The sequence below is a fragment of the Lynx canadensis genome, chromosome B3, assembly GCF_007474595.2.
Source record: "Lynx canadensis isolate LIC74 chromosome B3, mLynCan4.pri.v2, whole genome shotgun sequence".
Taxonomy (NCBI): Eukaryota; Metazoa; Chordata; class Mammalia; order Carnivora; family Felidae; genus Lynx; species Lynx canadensis.
The window spans coordinates 69,631,443-69,653,723 of NC_044308.2; the positions used below are offsets into that span (position 1 = coordinate 69,631,443).

The following is a 22,281-nucleotide window of genomic DNA, read 5'->3' on the forward strand; positions in this document are numbered from 1 at the left end:
CCACATCTTAAAATGCAACAGAGGTCTTGGTTTCTTTCTGAAGAAAGCCCTGATCGCTCTGGCACTCTGGGTATCTTCTTTGCTTTACAAATTTTATGATCATACTACTTATTAGACATTTTTAAATATAGTATGTCTTTAAATATTGTTTATATTTTTGTATATGTGCTGAAATGTAAAAGCATTAAGGGGTAGTGGGTATTTTTAACATTTCAGTAGGTCCACAGTGTCCTGTAACAATGCTTTGTGCTTAGCAGACATCTAGTAAATGTTGATTGATTACAGATGATTATGAGAAAGGGCACAATAAATCATATAGCAAACTTAACAATAATATGCTAATTGAGTCATGTAAGTAGTGCAAAAGGAATTAGAGAAGAGGGATATATGAGGAGAGGGATTTCTGTGGGATATGGGACTTATAACCAACTGTAGACAAGGAAATAGATGGTGAATATGGTAGTAGTCCAATGCAAAGAATACCATCATTATGGTGAGCTTCATTACGTACTGAGGAGGCACTGTATTATAAACTCATAGAAATGTTAGACTTGAAAAAATTACTTACTATCACTCACCTCAGCCCCTTTATTTTACAGATGGTGAAACTGAGTTCAAGAAGTGAGTCAAGTTGTAGAAGGGATGGGAGAAAAAATTTAAGTTCCTGTAGTTTAGGGCTAGGATCTAATCACAGTTCTGATTCCAAGCGCTGTGTTCTTTTTGCCCTTCCATGAACCATGAAAAGTGAATATGGAATGGACAATGATCTACAAATACCAATCACATAGCATTTTTTTTTTGCTACATTGTATTACTTCAACCATGTTTAGATTCTGCGGGAAAGACATCTCTTGGCTTGTCCTTACTTTATCATATGGTCTTACATCTCAAACCCTGTGATCACTTCCACTCCATGAGCTGTGCAACAACAGCTGGATACCTTTAGGGTTTCTACATGATCTCTTCTCTTGGAGAGGAAAATGTGAACATGATTTGGTAAAATGCAATAGCATGAGGCCAAACATAAGAGAGTAGTAATGAGACTGATAGCATTGCATATGGAAGGTAATCAAAGGGGTGAGGAACATGAAGATCATCAGAAGTTGCCTGAATTTTGGGGGACTCCATGGGCAGGAGTAACACACTGAGGGAGAAATCAATGAGTTACCTTCCATTTCGTCCTTCTTTCATGTTATTCTAGGCATTCCTGGCCTGCCACTCATGGCCCTTAGGATTTAGCAGAAGATTTTGCTTAATCTTCTCTTACCAAAACCTAGGGAAGTTAAGGAGACTAGGGAGTTAGAAACCATGCTTTGTAGCAATGAGTTACTACCTATTTTATGCAACTATAGTTTAAGGGGTTACATTAGATGTGTTTTGGCTGTGTAAAATAAGGCAATGTTTTTTCTTTACGATATGAAATTCATGCAGTCAGTGACTCCCCACAAAGTTTATTTTCTCTTTACTTTTTTTTTCAGGTAAAATTAGTGTCATCTCTGTTTGCAGAGGCAATGGATGGAGCCAACCAATCTGTGGTATATGAGTTTGTGTTCCTGGGACTCTCTAATTCATGGGAGATCCAGCTTCTTCTTTTCTTCTTTTCCTCTGTGTTCTACATGGCAAGCCTAATGGGAAATCTCCTCATTGTGTTCTCTGTGAGTACTGACCCTAACTTGCACTCTCCCATGTACTTCCTGCTGGCCAATCTCTCCTTTCTCGATGTGGGGGTTTGCTCTATTGCAGCCCCCAAAATGATTTATGACCTCTTCAGAAAACGCAAAGCCATCTCTTTTGGGGGTTGTATATCTCAGATCTTCTTTATTCATGCTATTGGGGGAACAGAAATGGTGCTGCTCATTGCCATGGCCTTTGACAGATATGTTGCTATATGTAAGCCTCTCCACTACCTGACCATTATGAGCCCACGAATGTGCATTTTGATTTTGGCTGCAGCCTGGGTCCTTGGCTTCATCCACTCAGTGGCCCAGTTGGCTTTTGTTGTAGACTTGCCTTTCTGTGGTCCTAATGTATTGGACAGCTTTTATTGTGACCTTCCTCAGCTCATTAAACTTGCCTGCACAGAGACCAATAGGCTGGAGTTCATGGTCACAGCCAATAGTGGACTCATCTCTGTGGGTTCTTTCTTTATACTGATTATTTCTTACATCATCATTCTGGTCACAGTTTGGAAACACTCTTCAGGTGGGTTATCCAAGGCCCTCTCTACTTTGTCAGCTCATGTCACTGTGGTGGTTTTATTCTTTGGGCCATTAATCTTCTTCTACACCTGGCCTTTCCCCTCATCACACTTGGACAAATTTCTTGCCATCTTTGATGCAGTTCTCACACCTTTTCTGAATCCAGTCATCTACACATTCAGGAACAAGGAGATGAAGGCAGCAATGAAGAAACTCTGTCATCAGCTTGTGAGTTACAGGAGGATGTCCTAAGTACTCTAAAGGTTAAAAAAATTTTACCTACACACTCAATGACAACAGAAAAAAATAGAGTAACTGAAGTTTTAGATCTCTGTTAACTTTATGTACTAGGTTACATTTAAGCATTTACCATGTCTCTGTGTATCACCAGCACCTGAATTAATTATGATAAAGGGAGCTAACATTGGCACTTCTGTGTTTCAGGCCCTCCTGTGCTGGATGCTTTATAGTAATTATTTAATATTTATGAAAACTGTGTAGTAAGCATTTTTATCTTGATTTATATTGTGGGGGGGGGAGGGGATAAAGTAAGAAATTCTTCCTATTCATTCTTTAATTACTGTGGAAAATGTCTCAAACCAAAGCTATCACCTTAATCCACCATTTCCAACAGTTTTATCCCTCAAAAGGTGCCAAACAGAGAATGTGTTCAATGATTTAGTGTTGGAAATTAACATGTTATTCCTTTTCACTGTGATACTTTCCTTGCTTTGAACTGGTTAATGTCCTTTCCTCAAACTATCTACCAAACTGCCATAATACCAATTGGTTTGATTTTTTTCCTCTAAGGTATCTGCTTCCTATTACCCCATTCCTTTGGTTTCCTAGAACTGTTGATTATATATGGAATTATGAAATTTTGGAACTGGAATTTGAGATAATTTGTTCCAACTTTTGTTAAGTGATAAATCTAAGGTGAGAATCAGATCTCCACAGTTCCCTTCCTAACTTTATTGAAGAATAACTGAAATCTTCAAATAGAATTGTATATATTTAAAGTATACAGTATGGTAATTTGATATACATATATACTGTGAAGTTATTACCAAGATCAAGATAATGAACACAAACTATGATAAAGTTGTATTAATGCCTACTTATTTTAAATTTTTTTTTTCAACGTTTATTTATTTTTGGGACAGAGAGAGACAGAGCATGAATGGGGGAGGGGCAGAGAGAGAGGGAGACACAGAATCGGAAACAGGCTCTGAGCAGTCAGCACAGAGCCCGACGTGGGGCTCGAACTCACGGACCGCGAGATCGTGACCTGGCTGAAGTCGGACGCTTAACCGACTGCGCCACCCAGGCGCCCCAATGCCTACTTATTTTAAAGATTCTTTAAAAATGCCACATGTGTACTCATATCCCAGTTATTTAGCAATTTTTGGTAGATCTTCATGATGAATCTATCTTCTTAAGCCACTAACAGATTTCAGATTTCTTTTTTTTCTCAGTTTACCTATTTTTAAAAAAGTTATTTTAATTCCAGTTACTTAACATACAGTATTGTATTCAGGTTTCAGACTTCATTTAGGAAGTTATTTCATTCTTCTATATTCACTTTTCTTCTGATGTTATTTTGGACTTATTTAAAATTGTTCATTCGTTTGTAAAATATATATTTACCAGGACAATTACAGGCTAAGACATTAGCTTAAGCAAGTGAGAGATATTTCTTTTTAGCAAAATTAGACTTTGGGTGATGATTGTTGTTTGTGTATAACTGTTCCTCTTTCCTCTTCCTCTTGATAAACTTTGTTTATACTTCTCTTTCTCCTGGTGACCTCTTAGGGTGCTCCTTTGAATATCAGCCCTATAAATATTATGTGATCAAAGGATCACATAATATCACATGCCTTTCTATTTGAAAAATGGAAACTTAGATGTGCATTCACTCCAAATAAAATTCAGTACAGATTTATTATCACTTTACTTTCCCTTAACTGTGTCATTTACAAGCCTGGTAGAGACTGCCATAGCTCCTTCTCATCCAACACCTTTCTTACTAGCTTTTAAAAGCCCATTCATTGTTTTTGTCCACCTGTCACCACCTCTATGTTTACCAACATTTATTGAACATTTATGTGGCAGGTACTATCTGAAGTTGTTAACATATACCAATTCATTTAATTCTCTCAGCAATCAGGTAGGTAATAGGATTACTCTTATTTATAGGAGACGTACCTGAGGCACAGAAAGATACACTAACTAGCCCAGAGACACAGAGGTGGTAGGTGGTGAAGCTTGGTTGCAAATCCACACAGCTTCTGCTCTAGTATCCCTGCTCTTAATCACCACACTTCAAAGTTGGTGGGTCTCTCTTATCTGTCCTTCTAAAATCTGAACATATCTTTTCTCTCTCTACTTAATAACACAAAATAACAAATACAAAACATGCATCAATTCAGTAAAATACAATGCTATTGTATTCTGTCATTTAAATCTGTCATTAAAATATCCACCTATTTACTAGATGGATATCAAAGGGGCTGGGGCGCCTGGATGACCCAGTTGGTTAAGTGTCTGACTTCAGCTCAGGTCATGATCTCACATTTTGTGGGTTTGAGCCCCGCATTGGCCTCTGCACTGACAGTGCAGAGCTGCTTGGGATTCTCTCTCTCCCTCTCTCTCTGCCCCTTCCCTGTTCACTTGTGTGGGTGCTCTCTCTCTCTCTCTCTCTCTCTCTCTCTCTCAATAAATAAACTTTAAAAAAAACACAAAGGGGCTGAAACTCAGAGGTAATTTATACGATAAACTGACTTTATAACTCCCTTGTATTCAAATGAAATTCTGCATGAGTGGAGGGCATTGCACCATCTACTCCTTGGAGATAGTTAGTCCATGATAGAGTCATGTTATTTCAGTATTCTTACTGAAGCCTGAGTGGACACCTCTTGGGGTTCCTTCAGCCTAATAGAAACAGACAGTTTGCAGTAGTCCAGGCAGAGGATGAGCCAATTTATCAACTATTTGATTGAAAGTTGAAAATGACCTTAATATGGTAAATTGCTTACTGATTCTATAGCATTAGGCTCCTTCTATACCTGAACAAGGACATAAAGAAAAAAACTTGAACACCAGGCTTCAAGTAAACCTCTTTTGGGCACACACAAAACTTTCTCTTCTTAGTTAATATTAAAGAAAGTAGTATAAGGTTGTTTGAGGTGGTTTCTGCATCACATTAGTAGGTATCAAAATAAAAGCTGTTTATATTTTAACAGTTAGCAGACAGGAATTTATTTCTTTCTTTTTCCCAACTGTATTAAGGTATGATGACAAATAAAAGTGTACACATTAGGTTGTACAATATGATGTTTTGTATGTAATGTGAAACGACTACCTCAATTAATTAACATATTCATCACTTCACCTAGTTAACCATCTCCTTTTTATGTGAGAACACTGGAAATCTACTCTCTTACATTATTATTATGTGAAATATACATTATTATTAGGTAAAATTTTTTTAATGTTTATTTATTTTTGAGAGAGAGAGAGAGAGAGAGCACAAGCAGGCTATGGTAGAGAGAGAGGGAGACACAGAATCTGAAGCCTAGGCTCTGAGCTGTCAGCAACAGAGCCTGATGAAGGGCTTAAACTCATGAACTGTGAGATCATAACCTGAGCCGAAGTCAGTCACTTAACTGACTGAGCCACCCAGGCCCCACCAAATATACATTATTATTAAATGTAGTCATCATGCTGTACATAAGTCTTATAGAATTTATTCATCTAGTACTTGTTGAAAGTACTTGTACTCTTTCACTAACATCTCCCCTTTATCTCACATCCCAGCCCTTAGTAACAACCATCCTATTCTCTGGTACTCTATTATTTACTTTTTTAGACTCTGTATATAAATGAAATTGCAAAGTATTTGTCTTTCTGTGTCTGGTTTAATTCACTTAGCATAAGGCACCTCCCCCGCCAGGTTCATCTGTGTTATCATAAATGGCAGGATTTACTTCTCTTTAAAGGCTGAATAATAATACATTGTGTGTGTGTGTGTGTGTGTGTGTGTGTGTGTATTTATCCACTCATGTGTCAATGAACTTAGATTGCTTCCATATCTTGTCTATTGTTAATAGTGTTGTAAGGGACATGGGAGTGCAGATAACTTTTTGAGATAGTGATTTTCATTTCATTTGGATATATATTCAGGAGTTGGATTTGCTGGATCACATGGTAGTTCTATTTTTTAATTTTTTTGAGGGACCTCCATACTATTTTCCTAGTGATTATACTGTGTTACATTCTTACCAACATTGTACAAGTGCTCCCTTTCTTTCCCCATCTTCACCAACACTTGCTTTGACTTTTTGATAATAGTCATTCTATCAAAGTCAAAAGAAAGCTGGAGTAGCCATACTTACATCAGACACACTAGATTTTAAACTAAAGGCTGTAACAAGAGATGAAGAAGAGCATTATATCATAATTACAGGGTCTATCCATCAAGAAGAGTTAACAATTGTAAATGTTTCTGCTCCCAACTTTAAAGAACCAAAATACATAAATCAATTAATCACAGACATGAGCAATCTTATTGATAGGAATACTGTAATTGCAGGGGACTTTAATTACTCCACTTACATCAATGGACAGATCATTTGGGGGAAAAATCAATAAAGAAACAATGGCCTTGAATGGTATACTTGATTAGATTGACTTGACAGATATATCCAGAACTTTTCATCCAAAAGCAGCAGAATACACATTCTCTTTGAGTGTACCTGGAACATTCTCCAAGATAGATCACATACTGGGTCACAAAACCCTCAATAAATATAAAAGAATTGAGATCATACCATGCATATTTTCTGATCACAATGCTATCAAACTTGAAATCAACCACAAGAAAAAATTTAGAAAGCCTCCAAATGCATGGAGGTTAAAAAACATTCTACTAAAGAATGAATGGGTCAACCAGGCAATTTAAGAAGAAATTAAAAAATATATGGAAGCAAATGAAAATGAAAACATGACAGTCCAAACCCTTTGGGATGCAGCAAAGGCAGTCCTAAGAGGGAAATACATTGCAATCCAGGTCTATCTCAAGAAACAAGAAAAGTCCCAAATACAAAATCTAACAGCACACTTAAGGGAACTAGAAGCAGAACAGCAAAGAAACCCCGAGGCCAGCAGAAGAAGAGAAATAGTAAAGATTAGAGCAGGAATAAATAATATAGAATCCAAAAAAACCAGTAGAACAGATCAATGAAACTAAGAGCTGGTTTTCTGAAAAAAATAAACAAAATTGATAAACCCTAGCCAGACTTCTCAAAAAGAAAAGAGAAAGGATCCAAATAGATAAAATCACGAATGAAAGAGGACATACCCCAACTAACACCACAGAAATACAAACAATTATCAGAAAATACTATGAAAAATTATATGCCAACAAACTGGACAACCTGGAGGAAATGGACAAATTCCTAGATACCCCCACACACTACCAAAATTCAAATGAAAAGAAATAGAAAATTTGAACAGACCCATAACCAGTGAAGAAATTGAATCAGTTATTAAAAATCTGCCAAGAAATAAGAGTCCTGGGCCAGATGGCTCCCCAGGGGAATTCTACCAGACATTTAAAGCAGAGTTAATAGCTATCCTTCACAAGCTATTCCAAAAATGGAAACAGAAGGAGAGCTTCCAGACTCATTCTATGAAGCCAGCATTACCTTGATTCCCAAACCAGGCAGAGACAAAAAAGGAGAATTATAGGCCAATGTCCCTGATGAACATGGACATAAAAATTCTCAACAAGGACCTAGCAAATTGAATTCAACAATATACCAAAAGAATTATTCACCACAATCAAGTGGGATTAATTCCTGGGCTGTAGGGTGGTTCAATATTTGCAAATCAATCAATATGATACATCATATTAATAGAAGAAAGGATAAGAAAGGATATGATCCTCTCAATAGATGCAGAAAAAGCATTTGACAAAATGCAGCATCCTTTCTTAATAAAAACCCTCAAGAAAGTTGGGATAGAAAGAACATACCTAAACGTCATAAAAGCCATATATGAAAATTCTACAGCTAATATCATCCTCAATGGAGAAAAACTGAGAGCTTTTCCCCTGAGATCAGGAACATGAAGGGATGTCCACTCTCACCACTGTTGTTTAACATAGTGTTGGAAGTCCTAGCCTCAGCAATCGGACAACAAAATGAAAATAAATGACATCCAAATTGGCAAAGAAAAAGTGAAACTTTCACTTTTCGCAGATGACATGATAGTCTACATGGAAAACCCAAAAGACTCCACCAAAAAGCTGCTAGAACTGATACATAAATTCAGCAAAGTCACAGAATACAGAATCAATGTACAGAAACCAGTTGCATTTCTATACAACAATAATGAAGCAACAGAAAGAGAAATAAAGAAATCGATCCCATTTACAATTGCGCCAAGAACCATAAAATACCTAGGAATAAACCTAACCATATATATTAAAGATCTGTATGCTTAAAACTATAGAAAACTTATGAAGGAAATTGCAGAAGACACAAAGAAATGGAAAAACATTCCATGCTCATGGATCAGAAGAACAAATATTGTTAAAATGTCAATACTACCTAAAGAAATGTACAATTCAATGCAATCCCAATAAAAATTGCACTGACATTCTTCTCAAAGCTAGAACAAACAATCCTAAAATTTGCATAGAACCACAAAAGATCCCAAATAGCTAAAGTTATGCTGAAAAATAAAACCAAAGTGGGAGGCATCACCATCCCAGACTTTAGCCTTTACTACAAGGCTGTAATCATCAAGACAGTATGATACTGGCACAAGAACAGACACATAGACCAATGGAATAGAATAGAGAAACCTGAATTGGACTCACAAATGTACTGCCAACTAATCTTTGACAAAGCAGGAGTGAGTATCCAATGGAAAAAAGACAATCTCTTTAGCAAATGGTGCTGGGAGAACTGGACAGCAACATGCAGAAGAATGAACCTGGACCACTGTCTTACACCATACACAAAAATAAACTCAAAATGGATTAAAGACCTAAATGTGAGACAGGAAACCATCAAAACCCTAGAGGAGAAAACAGGCAACAACCTCTTTGACTTTAGCTGCAGCAATTTCTTCCTTCAAAGAAGGAGAAAACATGTCTCTGAAGGCAAGAGAAATAAAAGCAAAAATGAACTATTAGGACCTAATCAAGATAAAAATCTCCTGCACTGCAGAGGAAACAATCAATAAAACTAAAAGGCAACAGATGGAATGGGAGAAGATATTTGCAAATGATATATTGGATAAAGGGGTAGTATCTAAAACCTATAATGAACTTACTGAAGTCAACACCCGAAAACAAATAATCCAGTGAAGAAATGGGAAGAAGACATGAATAGACATTTTTCCAAAGAAGACATCCAGATGGCCAACAGATACATGAAAAGACACTCTTCATCACTCATCATCAGGGAAATACAAATCAAAACCACATTGAGACACCACCTCACACCAGAGTGGCTAAAATTAACAACTCAGGAAACAACATGTTGGTGAGGATGTGGAGAAATGGGAACCCTCTTGCACTGTTGGTGGGAATGCAAACTGGTGCAGCCACTCTGGAAAACAGTGAGGAGGTTCCTCAAAAAATTAAAAACAGAACTACCCTACAACTCAGCAATAGCTCTTCTAGGAACTTATCCAAAGGATACAGGAATGCTGACTCATAGGGGCACATGCACCCCAGTGTTTAGAGCAGTGCTTTCAACAATAGCCAAATTATGGAAAGAGCCCAAATGTCCATCAACTGACGGATGGATAAAGATGTTGTTTATATATGCAATGGAATACTACCTGGCAATGAGAAAGAATGAAATCCTGCCATTTGCAACAACGTGGATGGAACTGGACGGTATTATGCTAAGTGAAATAAGTCAGAAAAAGACAGTTATCATATGTTTTCACTCATATGTGGAAGTTGAGAAACTTAACAGAAGACCATGGGGGAAAGGAAGGGGAAAAAGTAGTTACTAACAGAGAGGAGGCAAACCCATGAGACTCAAATACAGAACACAAAGTGAGGGTTGATGGCGGTGAAGGGGGAAATGGGTGATAGGCATTTAGGAGGGCACTTGTTGGGATGACGAATCACAGGAATCTACCCCCAAAACCAAGAGCACACTGTATATACACTGTATGTTAGCAAACTTGACAATAAGTTTTATGTGTGTGTGTGTGTGTGTGTGTGTGTATAAATGAAAGGTAAAAAAATATAGCCTTTCTAGTAGGAATGAAGTGATATCTCATTGTGGTGTTAATTTGCATTTCTTGGATGGTTAGTGATTTTGAACATCTTTTCATAGACCTGTTGGCCATTTCAATATCTTTGGAGAAATATCTATTAAAGGCCTTTGCCCATTTTAATCAGATTATTATTTTGCCATGCTGTTGTATGAGTTCTTTATATATTTTGGATATTAACCTCTTATCATATGTATAATTTATAAATATTTTTCTCATTCTGTAGCTTACATTTTCATTGTATTGATTGTTACTCTTGCTGTGCAGAAGCTTTTTAGTTTGATTCAGTTGCACTTATTTACTTCTCCTTTTGTTACTGTGCTTTTGGTGTCAAATAAAAAAAAATCATTGCCCAGATCAACGTCAAGGAGTTTTTCTCTATGTTTTTTCGAGGAGTTTAAAATTTCAGGTCTTAAAAATAAATAAACGTTTAAAATTTCAGGTCTTATATTTAAAGTCCTTAATCCATTCTGGGTTGATTTTGTATATGGTGTAAGCTAAGGGCCCAATTTCATTCTTTTGCACATGGATATCCAGTTTTCCCAACACTATTTATTGTAGAGACTATCTCTAGGTGAAGGGGAAGAGGTTCATTCATTTTGTAAACCTGGCCCTTACATATCTTTTGGTTGGTAAAGAGACAATGTTTGGTTTAAGTAAAATATTTATCTAGGTATCCAACATTTTAATAAAGGTCTGCACACACTATTTGATAAGCAGGCACACAATCAAGTTAAAAAAGTAAAAATGAGACAATCAAAACACCAGCTGCAGGACCCGCCGAGCACAAACATGTCACATTTACCACAACATTCCAAGTCTCATTTCTCTGACATGCTTCAGAAGCAGAAATTAAATCTTTTCCTGGGTTCTCCTCCCTAAGTATTCTCTCTAAAGTACTTGGTGGTTAGATTCCCATATAAGTATGGACTCTTTGTTCTGTTGGCCATGCTATAGCCATTCTTCTGCTTCAAGGACAGGGGCCACTCTGGCACACAGGTTTCTGCTTGAGTCATTGCCCACCTCTCCCAAACTGCTGGTTGCTAGTTGCCCACATATGACTGTCTGAACCTCTGAGGTCTGCTGTGGACTGCCAGCCTTTGGGTTGCTTTATACTTTTCCTCACAGCCTCTTCTGTGGGAAGGGACTTCCCACAGAAGAGATCTGTGTTCTACTGTCACAGGTCTTTTCTTTGTATCACAGCCCTCTCATTTCCAGAGAGTCCAGGAACATGCAGGGATATGGGGGATAGGGGCGGGGGGAAAAGGTGGAGAGGCTGTGTTGGAAAGGAGTCATGCATAACCTCATTTTGCATCTAGAATTATACTCCCTGCTCTAACACCAGCACTTACTTGCTTAGTCTCACCTACTCTGCCAGATGTCTTTTGCTTTCATAATGATTTTCTCTCAGATGTATGAGATTCCCCTCCTTTGGACACCTCACACTTATTAGGCAGTTCTGTATGTGTTGATGGTGAGAAATTACTTTCCCACAGGACCTCTAGGCTCCTTTTATATCAAGTAAAGTGGCTGTATCTCTGCTTCAGTGATTTTGAATATTCTTTGACAATTAGGAGGTGGTCTGTCCTGCACACAGAAGAATGTGGAAGGTCATGTGCTTTAACTTACTTAGTCTCATATATAGTATCGATATAAATTCATTAAGAAAATGTAAATTAATAACTACAAATCTGTTAAATCGAAGACAAACACAGGAATGGAAGACAGTTGATGAGTTAACTCCTTTGAGTTAGTAAAATTTGGAGCGACAACACCATAGAAACCTAGAGGACATATATCGGGTCCTTATAGTAAGGGTATTTCTACCTAAGAAATACTTAGCCAATAGACACAACTCAGAATGAGTAGTTATGGAGTCTCTAATTGTTTGAGAAACATGGTTACAATATTTTGCACCTCTTCTTGTCGAGAGGTAGAATCGATTTCCTCACCTGAAATCTGGCCTGGTCTCATGCCTGTCCTTGACCAATGGAATGTGGTAAAGATGATACTCAATGAATTCCAGAACTGAAGCATAGTTTGCACCTTCTGTGTTATTGTCCTGTAGCATTCCTACTACCCTGTAAGGAAGCTTGGACAAGACTACCTAATGATAGAAGACCTCCTGGAGAGGCAGGTCCAGCAAATAGACAGCTTAAGGCGCTGGACATGAGAATGAGGCCATTTAAAATCTCCAGTCCCAGTCAAGTTGCCAGATAACTGATGCCTCATGAGAAAACCCAGGTGAGACCAATGGAAGACCTGCCCAGCTGAGCTCAGCCTTAACTGCAGACTCAGGAGCAAGGAAAATGTTGTTGCTTTAAGCTACTTTGTTGTACAGTAATAGGTAACTGATACAGAGTGCTCTATATAATGATGGTTTATCAATGGCCACATCACTGACTCTCTGCATACTTTTGGTGTAAAGATAAACAATATAACTAGAGGGGATTTTCTGCTTCATTGATGTTTCTTTTTAAGGAGCTAACCTATGAGAGATTAAACCATTAATGATTTTCCTCATCCCAGCTCTACAACCATTTGAGTGCATCCCTAGTGCTGTTATTATAAACCTTCTTCATCTCTCCACATCTCACACATAATAAAGAACTAGCTAACTATTTATAGGACATCTGCATATCTTATTCCTACTTTATTTTTTATTTTGCCAAATTTTTATTTACATTCTCGTTAGTTAACATATAGTCTAATATTGGGTTTCAGGAGAATTCAGTGATTCATCACTTACATACAACACCTAGTTGTATGTAACAAGTGCCTTCCTTAATACCCATCACCAATTTAGCCCACCCACCACCCACCTCTTTCCATCAACCCTCAGTTTATTCTCTATAGTTAAGAGTCTCTTATGGTTTGCTTCCCTCTGTCTTTTTTTCCTTCCCCATAAGTTCACCTGTTTTGTTTCTTAAATTACACATATGAGTGAAATCATATGGTATTCTCTTTCTCTGACTTATTTTGCTTAGCATAGCTATAGCTCCATCCATGTCATTGCAAATGACAAGATTTAATTCTTTTTGATGGCTAATATTCCATTGTATGTGTATGTGTATTCCATTCTGTGTGTATGTGTGTATGTATATATACATACACACATACACACACATATACATATATATATATACATATACACATACACACATACACACACACACACAATGGAATACACATACACATACACATGTGTAGGGAATACCCTACACATGGGTCGTAGGGTAGTTCTATTTTTAACTTTTTGAGGAATCTCCATACCATTTTCCAGAGCGGCTGCACCAGTTTGCATTCCCACCAGCAGTGCAAAAGAGCTCCCTTTCTCCACATCCTCACCAACATATGTTTCTTGAGTTGTTAATTTTAGCCATTCTGACTGGTATGAGCTGATATCTCATTGTGGTTTTGATTTGTATTTTCTGGATGATGAGTGATGTTGAGCATCTTTGAATGTGCCTGTTAGCCATTTGCATGTCTTCTTTGGAGAAGTCTATTCATGTCTTCTGTCCATTTCTAAACTGGATTGTTTTCTTGGGTGTTGAGTTTGATAGGTTCTTTATAGGTTTTGGATACTAGCGTTTTATCCAATATGGCATTTGTAATTATCTTCTCCCATTCTGTCAGCTGCCTTTTAGTTTTGCTGATTGCTTCCTTCACTGTGCAGAAGCTTTTTGTGTTGATGAAGTCCCAATAGTTCATTTTTGCTTTTGTTTCCCTTGCCTCCAGAGATGTGTCTAGTAAGTTGTTACAGGTGAGGTCAAAAAGGTTGCTGCTTGTGTTCTCCTCTAGGATTTTGATGATTTCCTGTCTCACATTTAGATCTTTCATCCATTTTGAATTTATTTTTGTGTATGGTGGAAGAAAGTGGTCCAGTTTCATTCTTCTGCTTGTAGCCATCCAGTTTTCCCAACACCATTTGTTGAAGAGACTGTCTTTTTTCCATTAGATATTCTTCCCTGTTTTGTTGAAGATGCATTGACCATATAGCTGTGGGTCCATTTCTAGGTTCTCCATTCTGTTCCATTAATTTATGTGTCTCTTTTGTGCCAGTACCACATTGTCTTGATGACTGCAGTTTTGTAATACAGCTTGAAGTCCAGAATTGTGATGCTTCCTGCTTTGCTTTTCTTTTTCAACATTGCTTTAGCTATTCAGGGTCTTTTCTGGTCCTATAAAAATTTTAAAATGGTTTGTTCTAGCTCTGTGAAGAATGAAGGTGTTATTTTGATAGGGATTGCATTGAATGTGTACACAGCATTGGGTAGTATAGACATTTTAACAGTATTTGGTCTTCCAATCAACGAGCATGGAATGTTTTTCCATTTCTTTGTGTCCTCTTCGATTTCTTTCATAAGTGTTCTGTAGTTTTCAGACACGAGATCTTTCACCTCTTTGGTTAGGTTAATTCCTAGGTATATTATGTTTTTTGGTGCTATTGTAAATATGATCAATTCCTTGATTTCTTTTTCTGATGCTTCATTATTGGTGTATAGAAATGCAATAGATATCTGTATATTGATTTTATATCCTGTCACTTTGCTGAATTCAGGGATCAGTTCTAGCAATTTTTTGGTGGGGTCTGTTGGGTTTCCTACAGAGTACCATGTAGGTTGCCAATAGTAATGTTTGACTTCTTCCTTGCCAATTTGGATGGCTTTTTTTTAAATGTTTAAAGAGAAAGAAAGAGAGAGAATGAGCAGGGGAGGGGTAGACAGAGAGGGAGACACAGAATCCAAAGCAGGCTCCAGGGTCTGAGCTGTCAGCACTGAGCCTGATGTGGGGCTTGAGCTTACGAACTGTGAGGTCATGACCTGAGCAGAAATCGGATGCTTAACCGACTGAGCTACCCAGATGCCCCTGGATGCCTTTTATTTCTACTTTGGTTATCCTTTTGAATGGGACACATTCCAGTGCCACAATGGAGCCCTACATTTCTTCCTCTTTTTCTTCCTCTCTTCCTTCCTGTAGAGATGATAAGCATTGTTTCCACTTGTTTGAAGGTGTATATTTTCATTCTTTTTTTTTTTTTAAGAGAAAGACAGTGTGTGAGCAGGAGAGAGGGGCACAGAGAGAGAGAGAGAGAGAGAGAGAGAATCTTAAGCAGGACCCACAGTCAGCATGGAGGCAGACAGAGGGCTCAATCCCATGATCCTAGGATCATGATCTGAGCTGAAATCAAGAGTTGGACACTCAGCTGACTGAGTCACCCAGGTGCCTTGGTGTACATTTTCATTTTTATGGAGTTTCTTCCTTCACAAAATCTATAATTTCCACAAAAATCCCTAGTCTCCTTCTCTTTTTCCCTCAAGTGACCTATTACTAACCTTTCCCTTTGCTTGCTGTGGCTAAATTCTGTGGTTCTAGGATACAACTCCCTTGACTAAACATAGTACGATGACAATCCCAGGTCTCTACAGAAGCACTCAAGTAACTTTTCAGTGCCGCTAATTGGCTGTGTTTCCTGCTTGGAGGTTTTACATATGGCTTATTATGCCAGGTGACAATAACATTTCAAAGGTAAGAGCTCTGCATTCTGTGGTTCTCTAAGTCCATAATCATTTTGGCATGGGTTCAGGTGAGTTAGATGGAAGGACACAGTGTTTGATACTGGTCAGAGCTTCAAGTGAAAACCCACAGAGCAGTGAAAAAGGAGATGTAATCAACTAGAAGAAATGAATTAATTCTATTATTCAACAGGGAGATGACAGTGGATAAATTCACAACCAAAAGAGAGAAGACAGCAAGACGAGTGGAGTCAATCATGTCATTGTGAACTGTATTGGAGGAGCTATTCTAGTGACATTTGCAGATGTGTTTTGAGTGTTGGTCTCCAGATATAGAATATAGTAGCAGCAGAATAAGAAGAAATTTGGACCATGCTGAAGAAACTAGCTTTGACATACTATGATTTCCTGGGCCACACACTGGATGCCCAAATGGGACCATTCTAGCAAAAGAAGCGTGGGGTAGTGGAAATAAGCTGGATTGACTAAAACCAAGAGTCAACCATATTAATTCCGGATTTGCCACCAGCTTGTTGGTTAGCTTCAGTAATGCTGTTTATCCTTTCTCTACGTTGGTTTTCCTAACTCTAAAATAAGCAGATTTTATAATCACTAGCAGTTTCATTCAGGTCCCAGCAACAACAGCTTGTCCAAGGCTTGCTGCATTGATAGCAGTAAAAACAAGCACTTTGAGAGCAGGAAGTTCCAGTGAGCATTCCTGTACATCTTTCTGCTCTTCTGTCCTGAGCTCTTTCTATTCATCTCCAGAGGAGCAAACTAGTGGAGAAACCTGTAGGAGGATGAGATGGAGATGTTTCTCTGTGAATTTTATTGTTTTCTGGTAATTCTATGTTAAAATCAACCTCGTCAGCAATTTGCAACTCAGGTTAGGAAGTAGAGGGTTACAGATCTTTGTCTGAGTGACCCCAACCATTGATCTACTTTAAAATTACTCCAGAATTGTCGTGCATTCTTGAATTGGAGGTGAGCCCATGTTATTTATGATTTGTTTGCTATCTGTGCTGGCAGCACAAGGAAGGATGAACAGACCTGGGCCGAGAAGGCAGTCAGCTGGTCACTAGAGGATCTCTGAGGTATCTGTCATTTCTTACATTCTAGGCTTGTGGTGGGGGTGTGGTGAGAGGTCAATGCTGTGTGTGTGTTGAACAGGGTGGGACTCAGGACACTACAAATGCACACTGGAATTTAGTTGCTGATCATCGTTAGTAACCTATTTTCCTTTTGTAGGAGCAGTTAAGTGGACACTTTCACTCTGTCTCCATGGACTAGATCAGAATTAAACCACTATTCTTCCCTTGTTTAAAAGTGGAAACTGGGTGGGGGGCGCCTGGGTCGCTCAGTCAGTTGAGCGTCCCACTTCGGCTGGGGCCATGATCTTCAGTTTCTGAGTTCGAGTCCCGTGTCCGGCTCTGTGCTGACAGCTCAGAGCCTGGAGCCTGCTTCATATTCTGTGTCTGCCCCTCTTGGACTCATGCTCTGTCTCTCTCTCTCTGTCTCTCTCAATAATAAATGTTAAAAAAAATTTTTTTTAAATATATGAAATTTATTGTCAAATTGGTTTCCTACAACACACAGTGCTCATCCCAAAAGATGTCCTCTTCAATATCCATCACCTACCCTACCCTCCCTCCCACCCCCCATCAACCCTCAGTTTGTTCTCAGTTTTTAAGAGTCTCTTATGCTTTGGCTCTCTCCCACTCTAACCTCTTTTTTTTTTCCTTCCCCTTCCCATGGGTTTCTGTTAAGTTTCTCAGGATCCACATAAGAGTGAACACATATAGTATCTGTCTTTCTCTGTATGGCTTATTTCACTTAGCATCACACTCTCCAGTTCCATCCACGTTGCTACAAAGGGCCATATTTCATTCTTTCTCATTGCCACGTAGTACTCCATTCTGTATATAAACCACAATTTCTTTATCCATTCATCAGTTGATGGACACTTAGGCTCTTTCCACAATTTGGCTATTGTTGAGAGTGCTGCTATAAACATTGGGGGTACAAATGCCCCTATGCATCAGTACTCCTGTATCCCTTGGATAAATTCCTAGCAGTGCTATTGCTGGGTCATAGGGTAGGTCTATTTTTAATTTTTGGAGGAACCTCCACACTGTTTTCCAGAGTGGCTGTACCAGTTTGCGTTCCCACCAACAGTACAAGAGGGTTCCCGTTTCTCCACATCCTCTCCAGCATTTATAGTCTCCTGATTTGTTCATTTTGGCCACTCTGACTGGCGTGAGGTGATATCTGAGTGTGGTTTTGATTTGTATTTCTCTGATGAGGAGCGACGTTGAGCATCTTTTCATGTGCCTGTTGGCCATCCGGATGTCTTCTTTAGAGAAGTGTCTATTCATGTTTTCTGCCCATGTCTTCACTGGATTATTTGTTTTTTGGGTGTGGAGTTTGGTGGGCTCTTTATAGATTTTGGATACTAGCCCTTTGCCCGATATGTCATTTGCAAATATCTTTTCCCATTCCGTTGGTTGCCTTTTAGTTTTGTTGATTGTTTCCTTTGCTGTGCAGAAGCATTTTATCTTCATGAGGTCCCAATAGTTCGTTTTGACTTTTAATTCTCTTGCCTTTGGGGATGTGTCAAGTAAGAAATTGCTGTGGCTGAGGTCAGAGAGGTGTTTTCCTGCTTTCTCCTCTAGGGTTTTGATGGTTTCCTGTCTCACATTCAGGTCCTTTATCCATTTTGAGTTTATTTTTGTGAATGGTGTCAGAAAGTGGTCTAGTTTCAACCTTCTGCATGTTGCTGTCCAGTTCTCCCAGCACCATTTGTTAAAGAGACTGTCTTTTTTCCATTGGATGTTCTTTCCTGCTTTGTCAAAGATGAGTTGGCCATACTTTTGTGGGTCTAGTTCTGGGGTTTCTATTCTATTCCATTGGTCTATGTGTCTGTTAAAAAAAATTTTTTAAAGTGGAAACTGGGGGCACCTGGGTTGCTCAGTTGGTTGAGTGGCTGAATTGGGCTCAGGTGATGATCTCATGGTTCCTGAGTTTGAGCCCAGCATCAGAGTAACTGCTATCAGCTCAGAGCCTGCTTCAGATCCTCTGTCTCCCTCTCTCTTTGCCCCTCTCCCACTCTCTCTCTCTCCCTCAAAAATAAATAAAAACATTAAAACAAAGTGGAAACTGATACCAAGTATGGCCTCTAACAACCTTTCAGTATAGGCAGAAAGTGAAAGACTGGCTAGGAAGCAGTGTCATCCACGAGTGTACCATCCTGTTTTCCAACTTTTTACCAACACTAGGAGTTAACTACTATTTAAATCTGAGCTAAGCAGATGCGTGAAAAATAATCCATTTTTGTGTGGAAGAGAAAATAAGGTCTTGTGTAAAAACTAAAAAAAGTTTAGATTGACTGGTATGTGGAAAGCATGGATGGAATAACTGTCAGCTTCAAGGAGGGTAATTTAGAATCAATCATTTGTTTGGATGAATTGTATCCATGGGGAGGTTACTGGTGATAATCCCAAGGAAAGGAATCTAACTGCTACCAAGATGAGCTGCTTTTTATTAATGTGAATATCATCTATATCATCGTCAAGAAAAAGTCTAAAAAGACATTTAAAACACATATATAAGAACGTTTATGTCAAGCAACAGAGAATTAAATAGTGGTCTCTGTTAGAGCGGTCACACATGTCAGACTTCGGCCCAGGTCATAATCTCAGGGTTTGTGAGTTCAAGCCCCGTGTTGGGCTCTGTGCTGAGAGCTCGGAGCCCGGGGCCTGCTTCAGATTCTGTCTTCTTCCTCTCTCTGCCCGCCCCTCTCCCATTCATGCTCTGTCTCTCAAACATAGACAAATGTTAACAAATTTAAAGTTAGAGCAGGAACAGGGCACTATTAGTGTTAGTGTTTTTGGTTTTGTCACCACAATGTAAGAAAAATTTGCCTTCACCTCACAAATGTCAAGGAAGAGTATGAGAAAGGACTTGATAGAGTAAGGAGTTGTGCAGTGTGCTGTTGAGGAATGGGAAGAAGTAGAGAGATGTAATGAAGGCCCAGGCATTGCAGGCCGGGCGAAGAATGTGGAGGGGAGCCATGGCCTGGAACATTAGAGTGTGTGTGTGAGGCAGGGGTAAATACCATTCGATGCCTGTCCAGGGAAGAAGAGGCAGTTCAGCTAAGACTGGGAGGTATAGGGAGGAGTGTAGTAACAGAGTTACCACAGGTATGGTGTTCATCTTTGCTATAACTTGGAAGATACAGTATGATGATACCTAGGCAGAATGTCCTCCACAAACCCATAACTGTGTCACTCTCTAGCCCTTATCCTTCGATGGGGTGGTGAGTGCCACGCTCTGGCATCCTGCACACCTCTCTTTCCTTCCTTCCTCTAACTCATTTTTTCTTGCTAACTTATAGATATGAGAAATATACATATCAGGTCTTCAAAGAAAGCTTATAATGATTTTCATAGAACTTGCCAATGTGACCATGGATATGGTATCTTATACTGTGAGATGTCCAAATTATGAAATTTACATCACTTGATTATTTCATGGAGTTGAGCAATTTATAAAAGTCTATTAACTTGTGGTCATATATGAGATATCCCTAAAACAACGACAGAAAAAATACAACAGAACTACCCATAAAAATAAGTACAGGTATCCTTATTTTTTGCAGTACTTTTTTGAGACGCAGTATACTACAAGGATATCTGAATTGCGTTGTGACTGAAATGGTCTGCAGGAGCAGACATCAACCTTCATCAGGTTTTCTGACAATGATATTATGACCCAGGATTAAGATCAGTGCCATTTCTCCTGAATCAGTTTCTCATTACTCTCCTCTTTCAGGTGGCGTGAGAGGTGTCACTGCTGACAGAGGCAACGGAGGAGGCCAATCACTCGGCGGTGCTGCAGTTTGTGTTCCTGGGACTCTCCACCTCAGGGGACATCCAGCTCTTTCTCTCCCTCTTTTCCTGTGTGTTCTATGTGGTGAGCCCAGTGGGAAACCTCCTCATTGTGCTAAGTGTGACCTCTGTCCCCGGTTTACAGTCCCCTACGTACTTCCTGCTGGCCAACCTTTCCATCACCGACGTGATATTTTGCCGTTGCACAGCTCCCAAGATGATTTATGATGTTTTAAGATAATGCAAAACCATCTCTTTTGGGGGCTGTGTAGTTCAGATCTTCTTTATCCGTGCAGTTGGGGGCATTGAGATGGTGCTCTCATCGCCATGGCCTCTCACAGATATGTTGCCATATGTAAGCCTCTGCACTGCCTGACCATCATGACCCCCATGGAGGTGCATTTTATTTCTAGTCACTTCCTGGATCATTGGCCTTATTCATTCAGTGACTCAACGGGGTTTTGTTGTACACTTGCCTTTCTGTGGGCCTAATGAATTAGACAGCTTTTTTTGTGACCTTCCTCGGTTCATCAAGCTTGCTTGTGGAGAGACAAACACATTGGGATTCATGGTTACTGCCAACAGTGGCTTTATTTCTGTGGCCTCCTGTTTACTTCTAATCATCTCTTACATCTTTGTTTTGGTGACTGTTCAGAAAATCTTCAGGTAGTATGTCCAAGGCCCTCTCCACTCTGTCAGCTCATGTCACTGTGGTTGTTTTGTTCTTTGGGCCATTAATCTTGTTCTATGTGTGGCCATTTCCCACATCTCATCTGGAGAAATTCCTTGCCATCTTTGATGCAGTTATCATGATCCTTTTCTGAATCCAGTCACCTATACTTTTAGGAATAAAGATATGAAGGTGGCAATGAGGAGCCTATGCTCTCAGTTTGTAAGTTAATGTCTTTTAAACACGTGGAGGATTGAACTGTGATGTCATTCCCTGGACTCTGGTTATAGAAGAGACTTACAGGTCATGGATTTCTTATCTCACCAGGGGTCATACCTGTAGATGGTGGCAAACAGAATTAGTATAAATGTTAATCAATCCCCTTTGAAAGGCAATATGTGGTTTATTGTTCATTTTTTAAAAAGTGTTTATTTATTTTGGGAGACAGTGCGTGTACAAGCGGGAGGAGGGGCAGAGAGAGAGGGAGAGAGAGAATCCCAGGCAGGCTCTAAGCCCAGTATGGAGCCTGACATTGGGCTCAATTTCACAAACCTGCAAGATAATTACCTGAGCAGAGATCAAGAGTTGAACAGCTAACCAACTGAGCCACCAAGTCACCCCTGTATTGCTCGTTTCCTATTTTTTCCCATAGTAAACATACTATCTCAGTTTAAGAATAAATGTTAATTTTTCCTTCATGTTATGTTTCT

General features: G+C 39.0%; 1 protein-coding gene and 1 pseudogene across 1 annotated transcript; both read left to right on the plus strand.

The window, feature by feature from the left end:
* The first annotated feature begins 1,511 nt into the window (after positions 1–1,511).
* LOC115517151 (olfactory receptor 4F3/4F16/4F29-like) lies at positions 1,512–2,450 on the plus strand. The gene has a single exon (XM_030320269.1). The coding sequence runs from the start codon at positions 1,512–1,514 to the stop codon at positions 2,448–2,450; it is 939 nt and encodes a 312-aa protein (XP_030176129.1).
* A 13,455-nt stretch (positions 2,451–15,905) lies between these two features.
* Positions 15,906–21,802, plus strand: LOC115517012 (annotated as a pseudogene).
* The last annotated feature ends 479 nt before the right edge of the window (positions 21,803–22,281 follow it).